At 41.3% G+C, this 22,656-nt stretch overlaps 1 protein-coding gene across 1 annotated transcript in view; it reads left to right on the plus strand.

Moving 5' to 3' along the window:
- Positions 1-8,869: 8,869 nt before the first annotated feature.
- The window catches only part of appbp2 (amyloid beta precursor protein (cytoplasmic tail) binding protein 2), a 66,693-nt gene continuing 52,906 nt past the window's right edge, over positions 8,870-22,656 (plus strand). Inside the window, exon 1 of the mRNA XM_052035652.1 lies at positions 8,870-9,308. Coding sequence (XP_051891612.1) covers positions 9,171-9,308 — 138 coding nt within the window. The 5' untranslated portion in view covers positions 8,870-9,170. The remainder of the gene's footprint in view (positions 9,309-22,656) is intronic.

The raw sequence follows: 22,656 nt of genomic DNA on the forward strand, positions 1-22,656 counted from the left end.
CAGTACCTTTGTAAACCAGCATTCTGCTCAAGGATGGAGACACAGGAGACTGCAGGTGCTGGAATCTGGAGCAAAACAAAACTGCTGGAGGAACTCAGCAGGTCAGGCAGCATCTGTGGAGGGAAATGGACAGTCGATATTTCAGGAGTACTGAGGAAGGACACATGGCTGCAATAGCGAGTCTGGGGGAGAATGTGGTTGGAGAACGAGAGGGCAGTAGAAGGGGAGCAGTAAGAGAGCCGAAATGTTGACAGTCCACTTCCCTCCACAGATGCTGCCTGACCTGCTGAGATCCCCTCCAGCAGTTTGCTTTTTTCCTTCTGCTCAAGGATATTGTGGGCGGCAACTTAGCTCTTGTTGTGACCATGTCCTCCTTTTAATACAAGCTTTGGACCACAATGGAGAGCAGGATATCCTTGTTGAGAAGAGGCCACCCTTTGCTCCAAAGTGATAATTCAAGGATGGAGGACACTGCAGAAAGATACTGAATGAAAGTATTGTGACTGTTGCCTGCAGATCTGGTCTTGGCCAACATGTTGTGTTCTCAGACTAGTTGAACGAGGAGTGAAACCCTTTATAGCTTGGGAAGAATTCAGGTTCAAATGTGGCCTCCTCAAGGAGATATAGATGTTAGTCAAAGGCACCCTGCATAATGAAGATACTGCAACTCTTGATACTCTATGGGTCTTGTAGAGGAGTGGGGAGGTCGGGAGGGGCACTCTAGGTGGTGGAAACAGGTAGGACCAGTGTTTGATGCATTCAGAGTCGCAGGGCCACGGATGAGGGTATCCAGGACCTACAGTTGGTATGTCCAGAATCAGGCAAGATCCAGCAGTTTGTTTGGGGGGACCAGGATTGGGAAGACCAACAGTGGAGAATTAGATGCAGGGTTGGGGGTGGAGATCTAGATGTAATGCAAATGGTGGGATGGGAGATATCCAGGTTAGGGGGAATCATGGCATCAGGAAGACAGATCAGGAGGTTGGGGTGGGCTAGTGCTAGGGGTGGCCTAGCACCTCCCAAAGTGGCACGCTGTGGTGTGTATATCCTTTTTTTAGATATGGAGACCAAAGTTGTGCACAATATCCTAAATGTGGTGTCAACTAGGCCCTATTTTTTTTTAAACCTCTTTGCTCTTCTGCTCAAATCCTCCAGCAATAAAGGCCATTTGACTTCCTAATTGCCTACTGCACCTACACATTAGCCTGTGGTAACTTATGTACAAATAACCCTGGTCTCTGAACATCATTTCCCAATCTATCACCATTTAAAGAATACTTAATATTTCTGGGTTTTTTTCTCTACTATAGTGCAACTATATTTTCCACATTGTGCTCTATCAGTCATATTGTTACCCACTCACTTAGCTTTCCATATCCTCATTAAGTTTCTATGAAGGAGTATGAGGGTCTTTATCTCCACAAGAACTACCAACCAATATACGTAAAGACAGATCGGTGAGAATGAAGCTACCTGTGTTTTCTCCCTTCACTTACTGCAGGCCCAGTTGCCAATTTAATTCAGGATCTGAGCAGCTCAGTCATTGGTGATGGTACTGAGCCATTCTTGGTGAAGGAGATTGAAATCCACTCCGGGTATATTCTGTGCCCTTTCACCTTGAGTATTTCTTCCAAGTAGACTCACATATGGAGGAGATATATGGATTTCTTCAGCTGTGTTTGACAAGATGCCATGAGATTTCATGGAGTATATCGATCCCAGGTAATGGGCCTCTTGAACAAGGGAAATCTAAGCAAGCTCTCCATCATCTTTAGCAGCAAAGCCATTTCTGAGTTGGGGAAACCCCTGTGTGCTGCAGAATCATTGCCAAGGAGGAATCTCAGCAATCCTGGTGATCTGATCAAACTGAATGCTGGAGTAATTCCAGCATTGAACATTCACATCAATGTCAGCAGTCTGAGCTTGTGCGGTAGAAGCTTGAGCTTCCACTGTAGTTCTTGCCCATTATGTGGCACTTCTGCTGTTGCTAGAGGTAGAGAACATCCCCCTTCTTTATCTCCACCAAAACGTCTGGTGCTGAAGCAAAAAATCTAAAATCTGGTTTCCAGGTAACTCCAAAGAGCAATGAAATAACTTTCAAGTAACTTCCACAACCAGTTCCAAAAGCAAAGCTGCTCCAATTTACAAAATGCAGCAAATGTTTAATCCACACAAAGTAGCTTGAACAATTGCTGGGTACTCTATAAACTAGGGTTTGTGGTGATATCTTACCAATTAATTTTGTGTTGGTAGCTCGCTGAAATCCTGGTAATGATGTTGCAGAACAAATTTTGTGGGAGTTCTGCACTGGGCCAAATAGGTGTGAATTAATTGAGTATTGCAATCTCATGCATGTTTTCCAGCAATCTATCGTCCAGTGTTACAAACGCAGAATACTGTGGATACAGGGGATCTAAAACAATAGCAGAAAAGTTGAGTCTTATATTTTCTGGGACATAAAAGCAACATTAGATATGCTATATTGAAAGATCAAAATTATTCACAAGCTTTGTATTGTGATAAATAAATTATAGATGTACTTTCATTTCTAAGCTGTTAGAATATGACCTTTCCCAGGAGGTTTAATGTAATAACAGCCATGTTCCTGAGCCCTTTGCATCCAAGCTTGGATTTATATCTTAACCCACCACTAGGCTCATAGGAATCTTGGAAAGTAACATTTTAAATATTAAAAATAGTTTTAGTATGACAATATTTCTGAACACAAAATGTATTGTTAATCGTTAGGATTGGATGTTAGATCATGGAACAACATTGTCACTTTGCTGAATCAGCACAAGTACCGTGTGCATCAGCACCAATGTATTTTTGGCTCTGGTGCTGAAATAAGAGGATAATAATTGATGAAAAATGTTTTTGCCTCTCCCATTGCAGGACTATTAAAGTGATAGTCCTTGTGACATTTGAATGGTCAGTCAGTTAAAAATGTGTTTCTTCTTAATTCTTAAGCTTCAGAATTACATTACTGCCTTCATCTAGATCTGTCTAGTGCTTCTTATCCATTTTTGTACTTCTCATTAGTAATTCTCAGCAATACACTATTTGTTATAGATAGCACACAACACACTTAAAAATATTCTATGCTGAAGACAGTGTTCTGTGAAATTTTAGAGGAAAAATGGGAACAATAAGAACAAATTCCCTTAAAACATTGTTCCTTATGCTGAATTTTAATCAAAGGTCGTTTTCATAAGGTAATAATTTCTAACAGCAAGCAAGGACACAGTAGGAAAGGCAGTGATGAGAGAAATACAGTGATCATTATAACAAAATCTTCCAAATAATAGAGGAAACACTGGTTTCTAGCATTTATTAGCATTTACACCATTTTACATTCTGCATAAGTTCTCAGTCCATAAGTTACACTGATCCACTGAAATTACTACCTAGTAATTTCAGTAGTTCTGATCTGAACTGCTGACCTTTGGCTGTTCAAATGGCAATGAGTCTGGGTCCACTGCGTATGTGTTGTCATGCCAGTTTGCTCTGCCACTGGGATTCACGAAGCCTTGCTGAATGTCCCCACTTGGATCCTTTGCCAAGCTGGACCTGGCATAGTTGGTGCAGGGTCTGAGACCACATTGTTTTCAAAGAGGACCTAGGGCTGAGAATTAAGAGACAGCAGTATTACATTTAAAAAAATTATTAAACTTTAGTTTCATGTTTCATTTATTTATAAGTATTTTAGGTGCTTATTTAACTTTGTTTTAATATTTGATAACATTTAATGTTTCAGAAATAGTTACTTCAACCTTTTTAAGCCTTAAATGTCTCTGAACAGCAAAGAATGGAGCAAAGTTTTGCTGACTGTCACAGCTTTCAGAGGCATTGCAAGATCTGGACTAATTCATTGCACCATTGGAGGTCCTGCCGCCATCTAGGCCACAGGACTCTCGGTTACTTTGGGCTAGTAAAATAGGTTGTCAGTATCTGTTCCAGGAAGTTATGGGCATGAGGAGTCCAAGTGAAGGGAACAGGTCAGCAATATCCAACCCATAATGTGACAGCACTTGATGAACACTAATGTGTCACAAAGTAACTGAGGATTAGCTGAAGATTCTTCCTATGCATTAACCTCAGTAAATGCCATCATTAAAATAGACAAATTGCTGAGGTTTGTATCCCATGAGAATACTTCAGGGTACATTTTTGCTTCTACAAAAACAGAAACAGAAAATGATGGAAGTACTGCACTTGCAAGAAAGGAAACGGAGTCAATGTTTCAGGTTGGAGATCCTTCATCAGTATGTTGAGTATTTCCAGCATTTTCAATTCTGGCATCCTATCCTGAATAAATCCTGCTCACCTCTCATACCTGTGATAGTGTCTTAACATTTGCCTGATTTTTCCAACATCTTACATTTAGCCTTGTTTTTAAATTTATTCATGGCCTCACTGTTGCATGTTTATGTATCTTTCTTCAACATTATTAGGATCACCAACCACCCCCACCCCCACATTTTTCAATAACTCTGACTCTGGCCTTTTGCATGCCTCTTTTTCCATTACTCCAACACCAGGGACTGTGCCTTCAGCACTAGGCACCCATCACTGGAATTTATTTCCAATGCATTGCATTGGAATGCTCTACATTTCACTCTTTTCTTCTCCTTTAAAATGCTTCCTAAACTACAAATGTTATCCTGATATCCCCAATTATGCCTCTGTGAAGTAGTCTGGAACATTTTTTCAAGTTAAAATGGCTCCCTAAAAGCAAATTTTTGCTGTTGTTGCTGCATTGCTGCTGATGTTGTAAGGATTATCCACAACCTGCCTTGATGTGCTCATGGTTCAGCTCACATAACCCAATGATACATCTTACTGAAAACAGAAATCTATCATCCTAACAGGCTTCATTATTGCAACATGTTCCAAATCAATAAGGGCATGGATCACTAAGCAAGTGCCTCTGTTGATTATTAGTTATGCCATTAATGGAATGAAAATGGTAGCTAATGCACCATACAGTAGAGTCATAGAGTACTACAGCACAGGAAAGGCCCTTCAGCCCATCTAGTCCATGCTAACCTGATCTTCTGCCTGGTCCCATTTACCTGCACTCAGACCATATCCCTACAAACCCCTCACATCCATATACCTATCCAAAATTCTGTTAAATGTTACAATTGAACCACCATCTACCACTTCCACTGGCAGCTCATTCCCTCTGAGTGAAGAAGTTTTCCTTCAGATTCCCCTTATATTCTTCACCTTTCACCCTAAACCTATGTCCTCTAGTTCTAGTCTCACCCAACCTTAAAGGAAAAAGCCTGTGTGCATTCACCCTATCTATACACCTCATAATTTTGTATACCTCTATAAGATCTCCCCTCATTCTCCAGCACACCAGTGAATAAAGTCCTAACCTATTCAACATTTCCCTATAACTCAGGTCCTCAAGCCCCAGCAACATCCTTGTAAATTTTCTATGCACTCTTTCAAGCTTATTGATATCTTTTCTCTAGGTAGGTGACCAGAACTGCACACGATACTCTACATTCGGCCATACCAATGTCTTGTACAACTTCAACATAACATCCCAACTCTTGTACTCAATGCCCTGATTTATGAAGGCCAAAGTGCCAAAAGCTCTCTTTACAACCCTATCTCCCTGTGACACCATTTTCAAGAAACTATGGATCTGTATTCCCAGGTCCTTTTGTTCTACCGCACACCTCAGAGCCCTACCATTCACTGTGTAAGTCTTACCCTGGTTTGTCCCCCTAAAATGCAACACCTCACACTTGTCTGCATTAAATTTCATCAGCCATTTTTCAGCCCATTTTCCTAGCTGGTCAAGATCACGCTGTAAGCTTTGATAGTCTTCCTCGTTGTCTACTACACCCCAATCTTGGTGTTATCTTGCTGATCCAGTTTACCACATTATCACCTAAATCATTAACATAGATGATAAACAACAACGGACCCAACACCGATTACTGCGGCACACCGCTAGTCACAGGCTTCCAATCAGAGAGACAACCATCTTCTCCTGCTAAGCCAATGTTGAATCCAACTGGCCACTTCATCCTGAATGCCAAGCGACTTAACCTTCTGGACCAGTGTCCCATGGGGCACTTTGTCAAAGGCCTTGCTAAAGTCTGTGCAGACAACGTCCACCACCTTTCCCTCGTCGACCTTCTTAGTAACCTCCTCGAAAAACTCTATAAGATTAGTTATACAGTACATGAGCTACCACGCACAAAGCCATGTTGACTATCCCTAATCAGGCTCTATCTATCCAAATACTTATACAGTATATCCCATCATTCAGAATATCTTCCAATAATTTACCCACTACTGACATCAGGCTCACCGGCCTAAAATTTCCTGGCTTATTCTTAGAACCTTTCTTGAATAACAGAACAACATTAGCTCTCCTCCAGTCCTCCAGCACCTCACCCGTGGCTAAGTACTATACCATTTTCTCTCACTAAACACAGTTGTCACTTGTGGAGAATGGTGCTTGGACAAGGTACAGCACCCATGGAACCATACACAACCAATGACATATTTTAATTCAGTTCATTATTGGGAACAAATAATGATATACTTTAATTCAGTTAATTACTGGGAAATCAACAAGATTTTTATAATTTTGATACTCTGGAAGCAGCATGTTAAATTATGTTCCTTCACTTTTTCAGCTCAAAATTTGGAAAGACAGAGATCGAGACCCTAACTGCCGATTGTTCACATATCCCAGAAGGCCTTTGTTTTGTTACCGGCTACTTTTTACCCATTCAAATGTTCAACTGATCAGTTGAAGAGGTTATTATACGCACTGGCAAAACATGTGGAAATACCACTGAGTTTAATTGTGCATTATTTTTCATTGCACTGCTTAATAAAATAATTTTTTTTATCACAAAATTGGATTTTGAGCTGTGAAGAGGATGCAAAGAGGAAGCTTCAGGCCAATTTAGATAAATTGATTTAATGGCAAATACATGGCTGTGGATAAATGTGAAGTTATCCACTTCAGTAGAAACAAAAAGGTGACATATTATTTAAATAATGAGAAATTGTGAAATGTTGATGTACAAAAAATCCTGGGTGTTTGCCTTAAAAAGTCAGGGCATAGAATATAAAAGGTGGGATGTTATGTTGCAACTTCACAAAACGCTTGAAGTAGTGTGTGCAGTTCTGGTCGCCACACTGTAGGAAGGATGTGGTTGTGCTGGAGAGAGTTAGAGGGGATTTTCAAGGATGTTGCCTGCATTGAAAGACTTTAGTTATGGGGAAAGATTGGAAAGGCTATGCTTGTTTTTCTTGGAGCAGAGGAGACTGAGTCATAGATTGGGTGGATAGTCAGAATCTTTTTCCTGCAGTAGAGGTATCAAGAACAAGAGGGATTAGGTTTAAGATGATTTGAAGAAGTTTTAAAGGGGATTTTAGGGAAAAGTTTTTTTACACAGAAAATGGTTGATGTCTGGAACTTGCTGGCAGGGGAGATGGTGAAGTCAGATACGATCATTATGTTGAAGAGACATTCAGACAGGCACTTGAACAGGCAAAGCATAGAAGGATGTGGAGCTTATGGAAGTATGTTTGATTAGTGTAGATGGAAGAAAAGGTTGGCATAGACATGGTGGGCCGAAGGGCCCATTTCTGTGCAAAAAACACTATGAAACACAGAAAGTAGACGGCTGGATAGACTGGATGCAGGGATGATGTTTCATCTGGCTGGGGGTGTCAAGAACCAGGAGTCACGCATTTCAGTGTATGGTTTAAGACAATGAATTTCTTCACTCAGGAAGTGGTGAATCTGTGGAATTCTTTACCGCAGATAACAATGGAGGCCAAGTCACTGATCTTGTTTAAGAAAGACATAGATAGATTTCCAGAAAGAAAGGCATGAAGAGGTATGGACAGAGAATGAGAATTTGGCATTGAGAAAAATGCTCATGCACAGTAATATATGACAGAAAAGGCCTAAAGCTATGAATGGCCTCTTCCTGCTTATTTTTTATTATTGTATTTCTACATTACTATGTTTATGGTGTTGCAAATATTAACTTTCTTACATAACAAATATCTTTCTGACAAGATGATTGGTCAATCCCTCCAAGGTTAATGAACATTTGGAATATTTGTCTGCCTGACACATTACTAGATTTGTTGCTAACTTGACATTATACCAACAGCTACTAAAGATTCTGACGAAGAACTGAAAGTTTCTCTCTCCCACTGTTGCTTGACTTCTCAAGTATTTCCAGGAGTTTCTGCTTTTAATTCAGATTTCCAGTACCTGCAGGATTTTTTTGTTGCTTTTTAAGGACCTAGAGATTGTTGACTGCCGTTCCTCATAATATTTCTGCTTCATTTTCCCTTTGGTTGATTCAGTTAAAGTTATGGATTGTCACTCTTAGAATATAGCTGGTGATAACCGACCTGAAACACTGACTCGGTTTCTTTCTCCGCAGGCTACCTGACTTGTTGAGTTTTCTCTGTTCTTATCCAGCGGGAGTCAAAGATCGTCCCAACTGTTTAAATTACCTGCAACAATCTGCTGGGGGAACTCAGTGGGTCAATCAGCATCTGGGGTGGTTGCGGGGTAGGAATTGTCAACGTTTCGGGTCGAACCCCTACATCAGGACTCTGAGTCGACAATTCCTTGCCTCCCGCAGATGCTGCCCGACCCGCCGAGTTCCTCCAGCAGACTGTCTGTTGCTCCAGATTCCAGCATCAGCAGCCTCTTACGTCTCTGTTTAAATATCCACCCGCCCGCGCACGTCGCGTCTCCCCCTTTGCGCGCAAACCTGAAAATTTAACCCGGCTGAGCCGCGGAAACCACCCGCTGCGGGTTTTCCTTTCGGTTTTTAAAAACCCTCGTGACGTACGACGCGGAGTGGGTGAGCGGGCATGCGCTTGGGGGGGTACGTCACCACGCATGGCGTGGGGTTGAAAAAAAATTAGGCTGTGCTCTGCTTGTGAGGAAATTGTACCAAAAAGATGAAGGGAAGGCGGTGGAAATGTTTTTGAATGAAATGGCAATTTGATTGTTTTGTTTTTGAGATTGCTGCGTTCATTTGCGGGCGGACGGTGGGTGAGGGTGCGGTGTGGCGAGGGGAAGGGAGTCGGTGCTCGGTCAGTTGGCGGCTCCTCGGGTGGGAGACGGCCACTGAGGGGGAGAAGGCATCAACAACATGGCGGCCGTGGAGCTGGAATGGATTCCCGAAACCTTGTACAACACCGCAATCTCGGCCGTGGTGGACAGTTACACCCGCTCCCGAAGGGAGATCCGATCACTGCCCGAAAATATACAGTTTGACGTTTATTACAAGGTACGGCCATCTCGCCCCGGCGCTGCTTTTATTTCCACCTCCGGTTGATTTTTTGCATTGAAGCTGTGAAGTTAGCTTATTTGTAATGTCCAAAATATGGGTGTTCTGGAACAAGAGCAAGCTCAATATTATTGTCATCAGGGGTTGGGTAATAATGCATTTACATTTCAAGGTTTTTTTTACATTTTAAGAAAAACACTTGCCGCAGATGTAATCCGTCATCTATAATCGGTCAAGTAATGACAGTCCCCATCCATCCCTACACTGCATTTTATGAAGTATTTGTACGGAGATAATTTGTACAGTGTGGTGTAAGCTTTGTAGTTCTTAATGTTAAGGAAAAAAGACATTTTTGAGAGATTCTAGCAGTAAGAAATAACACTTTGAGTAATGAATACCTCTTCATCAGTTGATACTGTATGTGTGTAGTTTTGTTTTAAACATTTTTCCTTTCAATTCTTATTTGTAAAAAAAAATTCCTGATTTATTATTTATTGAAATCCCAAGTTGAATTGATAAATCTTGTGTACTGTTCAGATTCCTACTTGGTTAGCAAAAAGTTTTTGCTTCATTGATTAGATGCTGCTGCCTCCCATTCCTTAAGTGAAGAATGGAAGTGACGAATCTACAATACTGTTAACTGAGAACCAAACCACTTTTTATTGTACCTTTTAGTGGAATATTTAGTGAATTGGAAAACCAAAACACTGCAGATGTTGGAAATGCTGTGCAGTTCAGGTACATCAGTATGTTGAATCAAACTGTGATTGTCTTGTTCAATTTTGTGCAGTAGATGTATTAGCATGCTAGGACACTGCTCAATTTTGCTTTTATGATTAGAACTCAGAAGAAATGACATTAATTGCACACACATTGATGGACAGACAATATGTAAAAAAAAATAGTGGTGTCCAAATGGTCCATTTTTCTCCTGGTGTGTTTCTCTGTCTTAATACACACTATTAAGTGCAGGCAAGGTATTTTTTCCCCCGGAAGGAAAATTAGAGGCCCATTCATTCTAAACTGCTTTAACCTTTTTTTATATATAGAGTAACAGAGGCAATAGCCTTGAAATGCCCTTGTCACTTGGCAGTGTTATATCTGTGACACAGGAGAAAGACGGTTAACCAAATGGAAAGTGACAATAGCTTATTCAAAGGTTGTCTGGCATCCATAATGAACAAGCCTTGCTCTAATCGGGTTTTAATATCTGAAGTGCATAATCTTGAAAATATTTTCTAGTGATGAATTGATTTATTTATTTGGTGTTCTAATTACGGGCATACTGATAAAACCCATTATATGTATTAGAGCAGGGAGTTGGGTATCCACAAATCTCTTAAAGTTAGTGCACAAGTGCAGAAAATAACTAATGGGATATTGGTCATGATCTTGAACTATTTGGGATGTATAAGAGCGGAAGTTGTGCTTCAGTTGTACAGAAACTTGATCAGATTTCATCTGGATATTGTGTTCTGTTTTGGCAACATACTCAAGGAGGACCTTAGAAGTGAAATAGTGTAGATTTGGCAAAATTACATTCTAGGTTAAAGTTTGACAATAGGTGACAAACACTAGGTTTGTATTCCATTGATTTTAGAAGGTTGTTGAAATACTTCAGATATAGAGAAGATAATTCCTTAGGAGAAAATACAGAATTTAATAGCCACAATTTTAAATTTTATACTAGGTCATTTAAGAATGAAGTTGGAAAGTAATTTTTTTAGTACAAATATTAAAGAAAATATGAAAGTTATTTTTCTAAAACTGAAATGGATGTTTTTATTGAGCATGAGAATTATCACCAATATGAATCAAGGATTGTACAAATAGAATTGAGTTGCACTTCGGGCTTAATCTAACTGAATGGCAGAACAAACTTAGGGGAATGGACTTGATAAAGAGAATGCCATAGAAAATTTAATTTAAATTTTTGGAAAAAAAAAGGTTGGCCCTCTATAAGCAACCCTTGCTGAGTACTGATAAGAAAACTTCATTGCTGTTCTGCTTTGGCTTGTGAGAATTCATCTTTATAAAGCAAAAGATGGTAAACCAATAAAACTCTGAATGTTTTCTTTTCTTTTGAAAGTTTGATATTTCACTTTTATGCTCAGAGGCGCTAACTGAATGGGTCTCTTTCCACTTCCATTTCATGGAATAAGAATCAAAAGCAGGAAAAGGTTATTCAGCCCCTCAAGCTTGCTGCACCATTCAGTAAGGTTCTGGCTGAGCATTTACCTCTTGTCATTTTCCTGCAGCAATTTCATATTCCCAGATTCCTTTAATATTGAAAAATCTATTTGTCTTGAATGTACTGAGTGATGGAGTATCAACAGCCTTTGTGGTGAGCAAATTCCAAAGATTCCACTATCCTTGGAGTGAAGAAATTTCTTTTTGTCTGTCCTAAATGGCCAATCTCTTATTTTGAAATAGCAACCCAATAACTGGAAACTTTATTTCTCATCTACCTTGTTAAGCCATATTACAATTTTTTATGTTTTAATGAGATCCCCTCCTGTTTTTCTAAATACAGGAGTTTTGATCCAGTCTGCTTAATATTTCTTCATATTACAACCCCCATCCCAGCAAATGAACTGGTGAACTGTCATTATATTCGGTGTATCACTCATACATCCATCCTGAGGAAGTCACAGTACTTTAGTTTTTTATTTTTTCCACCAAGTGGATAACCTCACTTTTCCACCTTGTATCCGATCCACCACGTACTTCTCCCCCCCCCCCCATTCACTTAAACTGTTTATATCCCCAGTAAAGTCAATTTGCATCCTTTTCAGATCCCATACTGTCACCCAGCTTTGTATCACCAGCAAACTCTAATATATTACACTTGATGGTGCCCTCATCAAAATCATTAAAATTGATTGTGAATAGGTGGATCACCAATATCAACACCTGCGACACCCTCCTCACCAAACAAAAATCGTTTTGTTGCTATTGGTTTGATGTGGTGAACCAGTCCTTAACCTACTGCAGTATAATATTCCCAACCCTATGTGCTCTTAATTTTTTTTTAAACATTTTGTATGGTACCTTTATCAAAGACCAAATACATCACATCACATTCCTTCTGATCTTGTCTGCTGGTTACAACCTCAAAAAAAACAGATTTCAAGAGAATCATGTTCATGAAAACCATAAATCAATTGCTTTGCTAAAGCTCTGAACATGATTCTCTGTCATTTCCGAAATTTACTTAAGTGCTACAACGACAAGCCTGGGAACTTGCCATCCGGTGAGCCTAACATCACTGGTGGGAAAGTTACTGGAGGGGATTCTGACAGAAGATCTATCTGCATTTGGAAAGGCAAGGACTATTTCAATGTAGTCGGCGTGGCTTTGTGTATGGAAAATTGCATCTCACAAATTTGATTAAATTTTTTTGAGATGACCCAGAAGAGTGACAAGAGTATGGTGGTCAGAATCAGATTTATTATCACTGCCCTGTATGCTTTTTTGTTTTGTGGCAGCAGTGCGGTGTAAAGATATAACATTATTTATTGTGATTTTATAGTAGTGCACAAAAAAGGAATAATGAGGTAGTGTTCATGGGTTTCATGGAACCTAAGAAATGTAATGGCAGAGGGAAGAAGCTGTTCCTGAATTGAGTGTGAGTCTTCTGGCTCCTGTACCTCCTCCCTGATAATGGTAATAATGAAAAGAGGGCATGTTCCACATGATGAGGGTCCTTAGTGATGGATGCCGCCACCTTGTGGCACCATCTCTTGAAGATGTTTTCGATGATGGGTTGTGCTCGTGATGATGGGTGTGCTGGCTGAGTCTACAACCCTCGGTCGTCTCTTGTGATCCTGTGCATTGGAGCCTTCATACCAGTCTGTGATGCAACCAGTCAGAATGCTCTCCACCATACATCTAAAGAAATTTGGAAGAGTCTTTGGTGACATACCGAATCTCCTCAAACTCCTAACAAAGTAGAGCTATTGGTGTGCCTTTTTCATGATTGCATCAGTGTGTTGGGCCCAGGATAGGTCCTCCAAGATGTTGATGCCCAGAAACTTGAAGCTGCTGACCCCTCATGAGGACTGGTGTGTGTTCTCCTGACTTCCTCTTCCTGAAGACGTTATTTCTTTGAACTTTAGCAAGGCTTTTGACAAGGTCCCATGTGGTATGCTGGTACGAAAGATTGGATCACCTGGGATTTAGGATGAGCTAGCCACTTGAATATAAAATTGGCTTGGTGGAAGGAGTCAGGGTAGGAGTGAAGGATTGGTTTTCATATTGGAGGCATATGACCAGTGGTGTGCCACAGGGATCGGTGCTGGGATCCCTGTTGTTTGTCATGTATATTACTGATTTGGGTGAGAATATAGGTGACATGATTAGTAAGTTTGTGGATGACACAAATTGGTGGGGTGGATAGTGAAGAAGGTTGTCTAAGGTTGTAGCAGGATCGAGATCAACTGGGGAAAATGGGCTAAGGAATGGCAGATGGAACTTAACTGTGATGGATGTGAAATGATGCACTTTGGGAAGTTAAACCAGGGCAGGGCATACAGTGAAAAGTTCAGCCCTGAGAAGAGTTGTAGGGCAGAGACACCTCTGGATACAAGTACATAGTTCCTTCAAAGTGGCGGCATGGGTAGACAAGGTGGTGAAGAATGTCTATTGCAGTTTTGCCTTGATCAGATGGTGCCTTGAGTACAAGAGTTGGGATGTCATATTACAGGTGCATATAAGACGTTGGTGAGACTGCACCTGGAGTATTGAGTGCAGTTCTGGTTGCCATTCTATAGGAAGGATGTGATTTAATCTAGAGAGTGCAGAAAAGGGTGCTGGGACTGGAGAGCTTGAGTTCTGTGGAGATGCTGGATAGGTTGGGACCATTTTCCCTGGAGTAAAGGAGGCTGAGGGGTGACCTTATTAAGGTTTATAAAATCATGAGGGGCATAGATAAGATGGATGGCCACAGTCTTCTTACTGTGGTAGGGGAGTCTAAGACTAGAGGGCATAGGGTTAAGGTGAGAGAGGAAAGATTTAAAGGGGTTCTGAGGGGCAAGTTTTTCACATGTGGATGCTGCCGAAGGAAGTGGTAGAAGCAGGTCCAATTACAATGTTTAAAAGACACTTGGACAGGTGCATGGATAGGAAAGAGGGATATGGGCAAGCACTAGCTCAGGAAGGCACTTTGGTTGGCAGTTCCATGCTGTATAACTTTAAGACTCAAAATGCATATTTCATTTAGCCAGGCTTTGAAAGAAATTGAGTTTATTTTTTGGTAAATCATTATTGTTCAAAATCTCCCCACATCCCATTCCGTACCAAGTCCCATATTCCCATTGCACTAGTTTTCACTGCTGCACAGGTCACAGTGCTTCAAATATCTTTGCCAGTTTAAATCACCTCATTGTTTCTGTCTTCGCTCTCACTGTAATGTTTTTGTCATTTTCCAGCTCTTTTCATCTGACTATAACTTGTGTATTTGGTTTGCTGCTGCTGGATGTTTCTTCCAGCTGTTCAGCCCCAGTGATTCAAAATTCCCCTTCTGAACTCTGCATTTCTTCCCACATTCTGAGACCATCTTTTATAAAACCAGCAAGCAGCCTGGCTTTCGGTTACTACTACTTCCTTCTTCGGTGCATGACCATTTTTTCCACTGTAGGAATACACTAAAAACTATGTATAAATGTTATTGTTGTCTATTTGAAAATAAACTGGAATATTTAAAAATTTTTTGTATGTTACAAATTATTAGACAGTGGGTTTTGGCATTTAAAAAGTCAAATTTTAAATTCCATTGTTAACAGTGCATTTGCTGCTGATTTGTTGCAAATGCATTTTAAATAGTTTCATTGTTTCTACATAGTGAAACTGTCACACAGATTGAGTGAATTAAACAATGCAAATTCCAGAGATTTAAAAAAAAATTGCAGGACCAAATGTTCTTGTGGCTGAATTTGTATCCAAATTGTTACTACTTTGCTTCTATTAGGTTTTGGTGGGTGAGCATTTGGGGGACAGCGACCACTGCTCCATAACCTTTAGAATTGTCATGGACAGGGATAGAACCATAGAAAAATACAGCACAAAACAGGCCCTTTGGCCCAACATGTTGTGCCGACCTTCTAACCACTGCTAAGACTATCTAACTCCTTCCTCCCACATATCCCTCTATCTTAAATTCCTCCACATGCTTATCTAACAATCTCTTGAAATTGACCAACGTATTAGCCTCCACCACCACCCCAGGCAATGCATTCCATGCCCCAACCACTCTCTGGGTGAAAAACCTCCCTCTGACATCTCCCTTGAACTTCCCACCCATTACCTTAAAACCATGCCCTCTTGTATTGAGCATTGGTGCCCTGGGAAAGAGGTGCTGGCTGTCCACTCTATCTATTCCTCTTAATATTTTGTATACCTCCATCATGTCTCCCCTCATCCTCCTTCTCTCCAATGAGTAAAGCCCTAGCTCCTTTAGTCTCTCCTCATAATCCATACTCTCCAATCCAGGCAGCATCCTGGTAAATCTCCTCTGCACCCCCTCCAAGTCTCCACATCCCTCCCATAACGAGGCGACCAGGATTGGACACAGTACTTTAAGTGTGGTCCAACAAGAGTTTTGTAAAGCTGCATCATTACTTCGCAGCTCTTAAACTCAATCCCACGATTTATGAAAGCTAACATCCCATAAGCTTTCTTAACTACCCTATCCACCTGTGAGGCGACTTTCAGTGATCTGTGGATATGAACCCCCAGATCCCTCTGCTCCTCCACACTACCCAGAGTCCTGCCATTAACCTTGTACTCCGCCTTGGAGTTTGTCCTTCCAAAGTGTACTACCTCACACTTCTCTGGATTGAACTCCATTTGCCACTTGTCAGCCCAGTTCTGCATCCCTCTGTAAGCTTCGACAGCCCTCCACACTATCCACAACACCACTAATCTTTGTGTCATCTGCAAACTTGCTAACCCACCCTCATCTAAGTCGCTAATAAATAAAACAAAAAATAGAGGTCCTAGAACCGATCCCTGTGGGACACCATGAGTCGCAGCCCTCCAATCCAAATGCACTCCCTCCACCACAACCCTCTGCTTTCTACAGGCATGCCAATTCTGAATCCACACGGACAAGCCTTCCTGGATCCCTTGGCCTCTGACCTTCTGAAGAATCCTACCATGCGGAACCTTGTCAAACGCCTTACTAAAATCCATGTTGACCATATCTACTGCACTACCCTCATCAATCTTCCTGGTCACCTCCTCAAAGAACCCTATCAGGCTTATGAGGCAAGATCTTCCCTTCACAAAGCCATAGGAGCAAAGAGGACGGGAAGATATTTAATTGGGGAAAGGGCGAATTATCAGGCTATAAGGCAAGAACTTGAGCGTGTAAATTGGGCTGACGTTTGTGAAGGGAAATGTACTATGGAGGTGTGGTTGATGTTCAGAGATCTCTTGCAGGATGTTAGGGATAAATTTGTCCCGGTGAGGCAGAGAAGGAACGGCAGGGTGAAGGAACCATGGGTGACAAGCGAGGTGGAACAACTAGTTAGGAAGAAGAAGGCAGCATACATAAGGTGTAAGCAGCAAGGATCAGACAGGGCTTGTGAGGAATATAGAGTAGCAAGGAGGGAACTTAAGGGGCTGAGGAGAGTGAGAAGGGGACACAAAAAGGCTTTGGCAAGTAGGGTTAAAGAGAATCCCAAGGCTTTTTACTCGTACGTGAGGAGCAGAAGGATGGCTCGAGTAAAGGTGGGTCCGATTAAAGACAAAGGTGGGAAGCTGTGCCTGGAGGCTGTGGAAGTGGGTGAGGTTCTCGATGAATACTTTTCTTCAGTATTCACCAAGGAGAGGGGTATTGATGATGCTGAGGACAATGTTGGTAAGGGTAATGTTTTAGAGTGTGTAGATATCAAGAGGGAGGATGTGTTGGAGCTGTTAGAAAATATTGGGACAGATAAGTCCCCGGGGCCTGACGGAATATTCCCCAGGCTGCTTCGTGAGGCGAGGGAGGAGATTGCTGAACCGTTGGCTAGGATCTTTGAGTCCTTGTTGTCCACAGGGATCGTACCGGAGGATTGGAGGGTGGCGAATGTTGTCCCCTTATTCAAAAAAGGTAGTAGGGATAGTCTAGGGAATTACAGACCAGTGAGCCTTATGTCTGTGGTGGGTAAGCTGTTGGAAAGGATTCTAAGAGATCGGATCTATGATCATTTAGAGAATCATGGACTGATTAGGGACAGCCAGCATGGCTTTGTGAAGGGAAGATCTTGCCTCACTAGCCTGATAGGGTTCTTTGAGGAGGTGACCAAGAAGATTGATGATGGTAGTGCAGTAGGTGTGGTCTACATGGATTTTAGTAAGGCGTTTGACAAGGTTCTGCATGGTAGGCTTCTTCAGAAGGTCAGAGGCCAAGGGATCCAGGGAGGCTTGGTAGTGTGGATTCAGAATTGGCTTGCCTGTAGAAAGCAGAGGGTTGTGGTGGAGGGAGTGCATTTGGATTGGAGGTCTGTGACTAGTGGTGTCCCACAGGGATCGGTTCTGGGACCTCTACTTCTTGTGATATTTATTAATGACTTAGATGAGGGGGTGGAAGGGTGGGTTAGCAAGTTTGCAGATGACACAAAGATCGGTGGTGCTGTGGATAGTGTGGAGGGCTGTCGAAGCTTGCAGAGGGATATTGATAGGATGCAGAGCTGGGCTGACAAGTGGCAGATGGAGTTCAATCTGGAGAGGTGTGAGGTGGTACACCTTGGAAGGATAAACTCCAAGGCGGAATACAAGGTAAATGGCAGGATTCTGGGCAGTGTAGAAGAGCAAAGGGATCTTGGGGTTCATATCCACCGATCACTGAAAGTTGCCACACAGGTGGATAGGGTAGTTAAGAAAGCTTATGGGATGTTAGCTTTCGTAAATCATGGGATTGAGTTTAAGAGCTGCGAAGTAATGATGCAGCTTTACGAAACTCTGGTTCGACCACACTTGGAGTACTGTGTCCAGTTCTGGTCGCCTCATTATAGGAAGGACGTGGAGGCGTTGGAAAGGGTGCAGAGGAGATTTACCAGGATGCTGCCTGGATTGGAGAGTACTGATTATGAGGAGAAACTATAGGAGCTAGGGCTTTACTCATTGGAGAGGAGGAGGATGAGAGGAGACATGATAAAGGTATGCAAAATATTAAGAGGAATAGATAGAGTGGACAGCCAGCGCCTCTTTCCCAGAGCACCAATGCTCAATACAAGAGGGCATGGCCTTAAGGTAATGGGTGGGAAGTTCAAGGGAGATGTCAGAGGGAGGTTTTTCACCCAGAGAGTGGTTGGGGCATGGAATGCGCTGCCTGGGGTGGTGGTGGAGGCTGATACGTTGGTCAATTTCAAGAGATTGTTAGATAAGCATGTGGAGGAATGGGAGGAAGGGGTTAGATAGTCTTTGGAGTGGTTAGAAGGTCGGCACAACATGGTGGGCTGAAGGGCCTGTATTGTGCTGTATTGTTCTATGGTTCTGTGCTCAGCTGTAACCTTGTTTGGCTTTGGACTGTTAAACATAGTAATGAAATGGCCATAATTTTAATTAAACCGTAACTCATTTCACAGTTACATGTTTACAAATGATGTAGTAATAATAATAAATCAAATCCCTTGCATAATGGAGAGATGGATCGATTTCCACCTGAAATGAAAGGCACGAGATGCACAGGCAAGACCCTGAATGAATAACTGGAATACTTTAATAGCTCAATTTATGTATGCAGTGGTGCTACTTAAGGTCACTGATAGGCTTCCCATTGCTTGTTCTTTTAGGACTTGCTATTCACTAATACTGCGATTATAAGGAACATCAGCAAAGCCTCGCATTAGAAAGTTGCATGTCCCTCTGCTGTTTAAGAAAAGTGGGAGGAAGAAACCAGGAAAGACTGATTGATTAGCACAATATCTGTTGTCAGGGCATTACAAGGGATAAAATGACCAAAAACCTTGAACAGTAAGAGCAAACATGACTGAAAGCAAAAACTTACAAGTGCTGGAAATCTAAAATGCAAACAGAAAATATTGGAGGTGCTCAGTCATTCAAGAAGCATTTGTGGAGAGGGAAGTAGTCAAAATTTTGACTCTGTCACCTATCATCACAATATCTATGATAATCTTCTACCTGAAGTGTTAACCCTGTTTCTCTCTTCACAAATGCTGCCTGATGTGCTGAATATTTCCAGTTTTTTTTCTGTTAACCTTGCAATTTCACAATATACTTTGAAGATGTTACTTCTATAGACATTATTACTTAAGCCTTGTAGACTTCCAGATGATGTTTGCTGTACAAGAAACTAAAGTTGATGCTCATAGAATCAATTGTAGAAAATTAGCTAAGTGTCAGGAAGTAGAGCATAGGGATGGCCACGTACTTAGTTGTTAGGCTGTGACTGGTAGTGACCGCAAGGACTTGTGTTGGGCCTGCAACTGTCTGCTATATTTATAAATAATGTGGATATTGGGTAGGAAAATTTATATACATGTTTGCTGATGACACAGATAAGCAGCATTGTAAGCAGAGCAGGTAGATTCACTGAATTACAAAGAGAGCTTAGTAGATTACATGAATGGGCAGAAATGGTGACAAATGGGTTTTTATGTGGATAATTGAGAGGTCAGCCCCACTGGATCGGAAAAGGACAAAACAGCAGTATCCACATGATGAAAAAAGGAGAAGCATTGACCTATGGACGGGAAGCCATTGTACATCATTAAAACATTTAGGATGGCTGAAGAAAATAATTAAAAAGTTCAGTGGTGTTCTGGCCTTTTATATAGATTGGAGTACAATGAGTATAGAAGACATGAAGCTTTGCACAGCTTTGATTAGACATCTGCAGAGCTGTTAATAGGGTATATTAGTTGACATTTTCCTCTATAATTGAAAGGAAGCACAGGCTTCCCACAAACTACTTCACAATTGTTTCCCAACTATGCTCAAGCATAGGATTACTCATGAAGTCCAGCAGTGAAGCACTAACTTCCTACTATTTCTCAGCAGTTATGCTATAAAGTTTGCCTGCTAAACTTGTTCCAGGATAGATCTGGCATGGGTCAGGGACTATGTTTATTTCAATAGAAAAGAATAACTGAAGAGGAGAGGTAAGTTTTGGATAATTCATACTTTTAATTGATCGTTTACTTAAAAACAATTTTAATGTAAGTGTCTTTTTAATTTGAGATTTTTGCTGTCAAAGCATTTTCAGTGGGTAGGATTTTTAAGGTCCCTCTATGTAATGAGAATTATGGCTAGAAGGCCAAGTGACCAGATTGGAGCTGATGATATAGACCAAGTTATTGCTTGAAGATCCATACAAGTGCTATCCTACTGAGTAGGGGATCAGTGAGGATGGTCAGCTCACTGTTCAAAATAATTCCAGGGTATTGTACTTGGAATGACTGCAATGTAGATTAACTGGAGTTATTCTGGACTCCGAGGCTTAAATGACAGCCAAACTCTGGTTCTGTTTACTGGAATCTGAGAATTCTGGGCAATGCTCTCAATATTAAGGAAAACAGATAAGAGAAATTATTTCTGCTGGTTGGGAGTTGAAGACCAGGGAACCTGGTTAATTTTTTAGTGTGATGGAAAAGGCTCAAAGGGTGAGATAGTCAACATGTCCTTATGCAAATAGAGTCAGATAATAGCACTTATAGTGAAACAGTATCTTTACTCTGCCAGTATATCTTTTTTTTCTTAATGTGGGTATCAGTGAACTCAGTGGGTATTATGCACTCAACTCTCCAACTTCATTCCATGTAAAATGCTTTTGAAGCAGTAACTGCATAGACAATGATAGGTTTACCTTTCATCATACTGATTTTGCAGTAGGTAAGGTCAGTAATATTTAATATCAGTTCTTTCAGGATTAAAACTTGTTGGAATTGGATACCTTTTGTACTAACTTATTTAATACATGATCACATTATTTAAAATATGACCTACTGACTTTTGTGTACATTGATTAATTATGAAGATATTTGAGTTGCCACCACAAGGAAGATCATTTTATAGCATGGCAATTTTAACATTCTATTGAAGATTCTTTAATCTTATGATTTTAAAAATAAGTTGGAATCATTGGAATTATTTGGCATTCTGTGTATTTTGTAAAGCAATTCCATGTTGCTCTGGTAGGTCGCCAGCTGGGATTTGCCTGGATCTGATGACAGATAAGTTTATGACTGGGCTGTTTCTGAATTTAGGCAGAAGTTCAGTCTTTTGCGCAGTAGAGCATCAGCCCCAAGACATCTGCGCTCACTGGTGGACTCATGGAGTCCATAAAGGCATTGCCAAACTTCACAGGTTTCCCAGTCCTCAGAGTGAGGGAAATCTGTCTGCTGAATCTGCACCAAAGTGAATGGGAGAAATCAGTTTCCAAAGGCATTCACAAACATTTGATGATAGTGACAGCTTTAATAATTGGTGATTCTGGAACATGGCCTTACTTGCAGTCAAATCTGTTCTGTCACGCATCCAGCTCTACACTCTGCTACAGTGGGCTTCTCTGGAGCTCCTAGCAAAAGACTGCTCTAGGCCACACTGAAAGAAATGGCAAGGGCTAAGGGTAAATGGTCACTGATTTCAGTTATTGAAATATCGGTCTCAGTTATTGAAATATCTGTCTCTGTATGCATTGTTGCATTTAACATCTGGATCAGTTTACTATAAGTTTGTCTTTAGTTAAAGCTGATCTATAGCTAGGTGTAAAAATGGCAGGTTTCTGATACCATTTTGCTGGCTTGTTTTCTACTTAATGCCTCATCTTTCCAGAAAACTGTTTAGTTAAAAAGAAAAGGTTGGCATTTATGCTCAGAAACACCAATTCTAGCCTGCTTCATGAATTGTTGATCTTGTTGTTCATCTTGAAACTAATTATGGACATATCCCTCTTTCCCCTGCAACACTTGTCCTTGCACCTCCTCCCTCACCACCATCCAGGCACCTAAATAGCCCTTCCAAGTGAGACACATTCGCGTGCACCTCCTCCAACCTCATCTATTGCATTTGATGCTCTTGGTATGGCCACCTCTACATTGGTGAGACGAAACGCCAACTAGGCAACTGCTTTGCCAAGCACCTGAGCTCTGTCTGCAGTGGCCATCTGGACCTCCTGGTTGCAAGCCATTTTAATTCCCCTTCCTATTCTCTCATTGACCTGTCTGTCATTGGCCTCCTCCACTTTCAGGGTGAGGCCAAATGCAAACTAAAAGAACAACACCTCGTATTCCACCTCGGTAGTCCACAACCCAAAAGCACAAAGATTGAATTCTTCAATTTCAGGTAACCTGTTCTCCCTCTGTCCCTGTCTCATGATCTATCCATGTCCTCCCATACATCC

This window comes from Pristis pectinata, chromosome 21 (genome assembly GCF_009764475.1).
Source record: "Pristis pectinata isolate sPriPec2 chromosome 21, sPriPec2.1.pri, whole genome shotgun sequence".
In the NCBI taxonomy this organism is placed as follows: Eukaryota; Metazoa; Chordata; class Chondrichthyes; order Rhinopristiformes; family Pristidae; genus Pristis; species Pristis pectinata.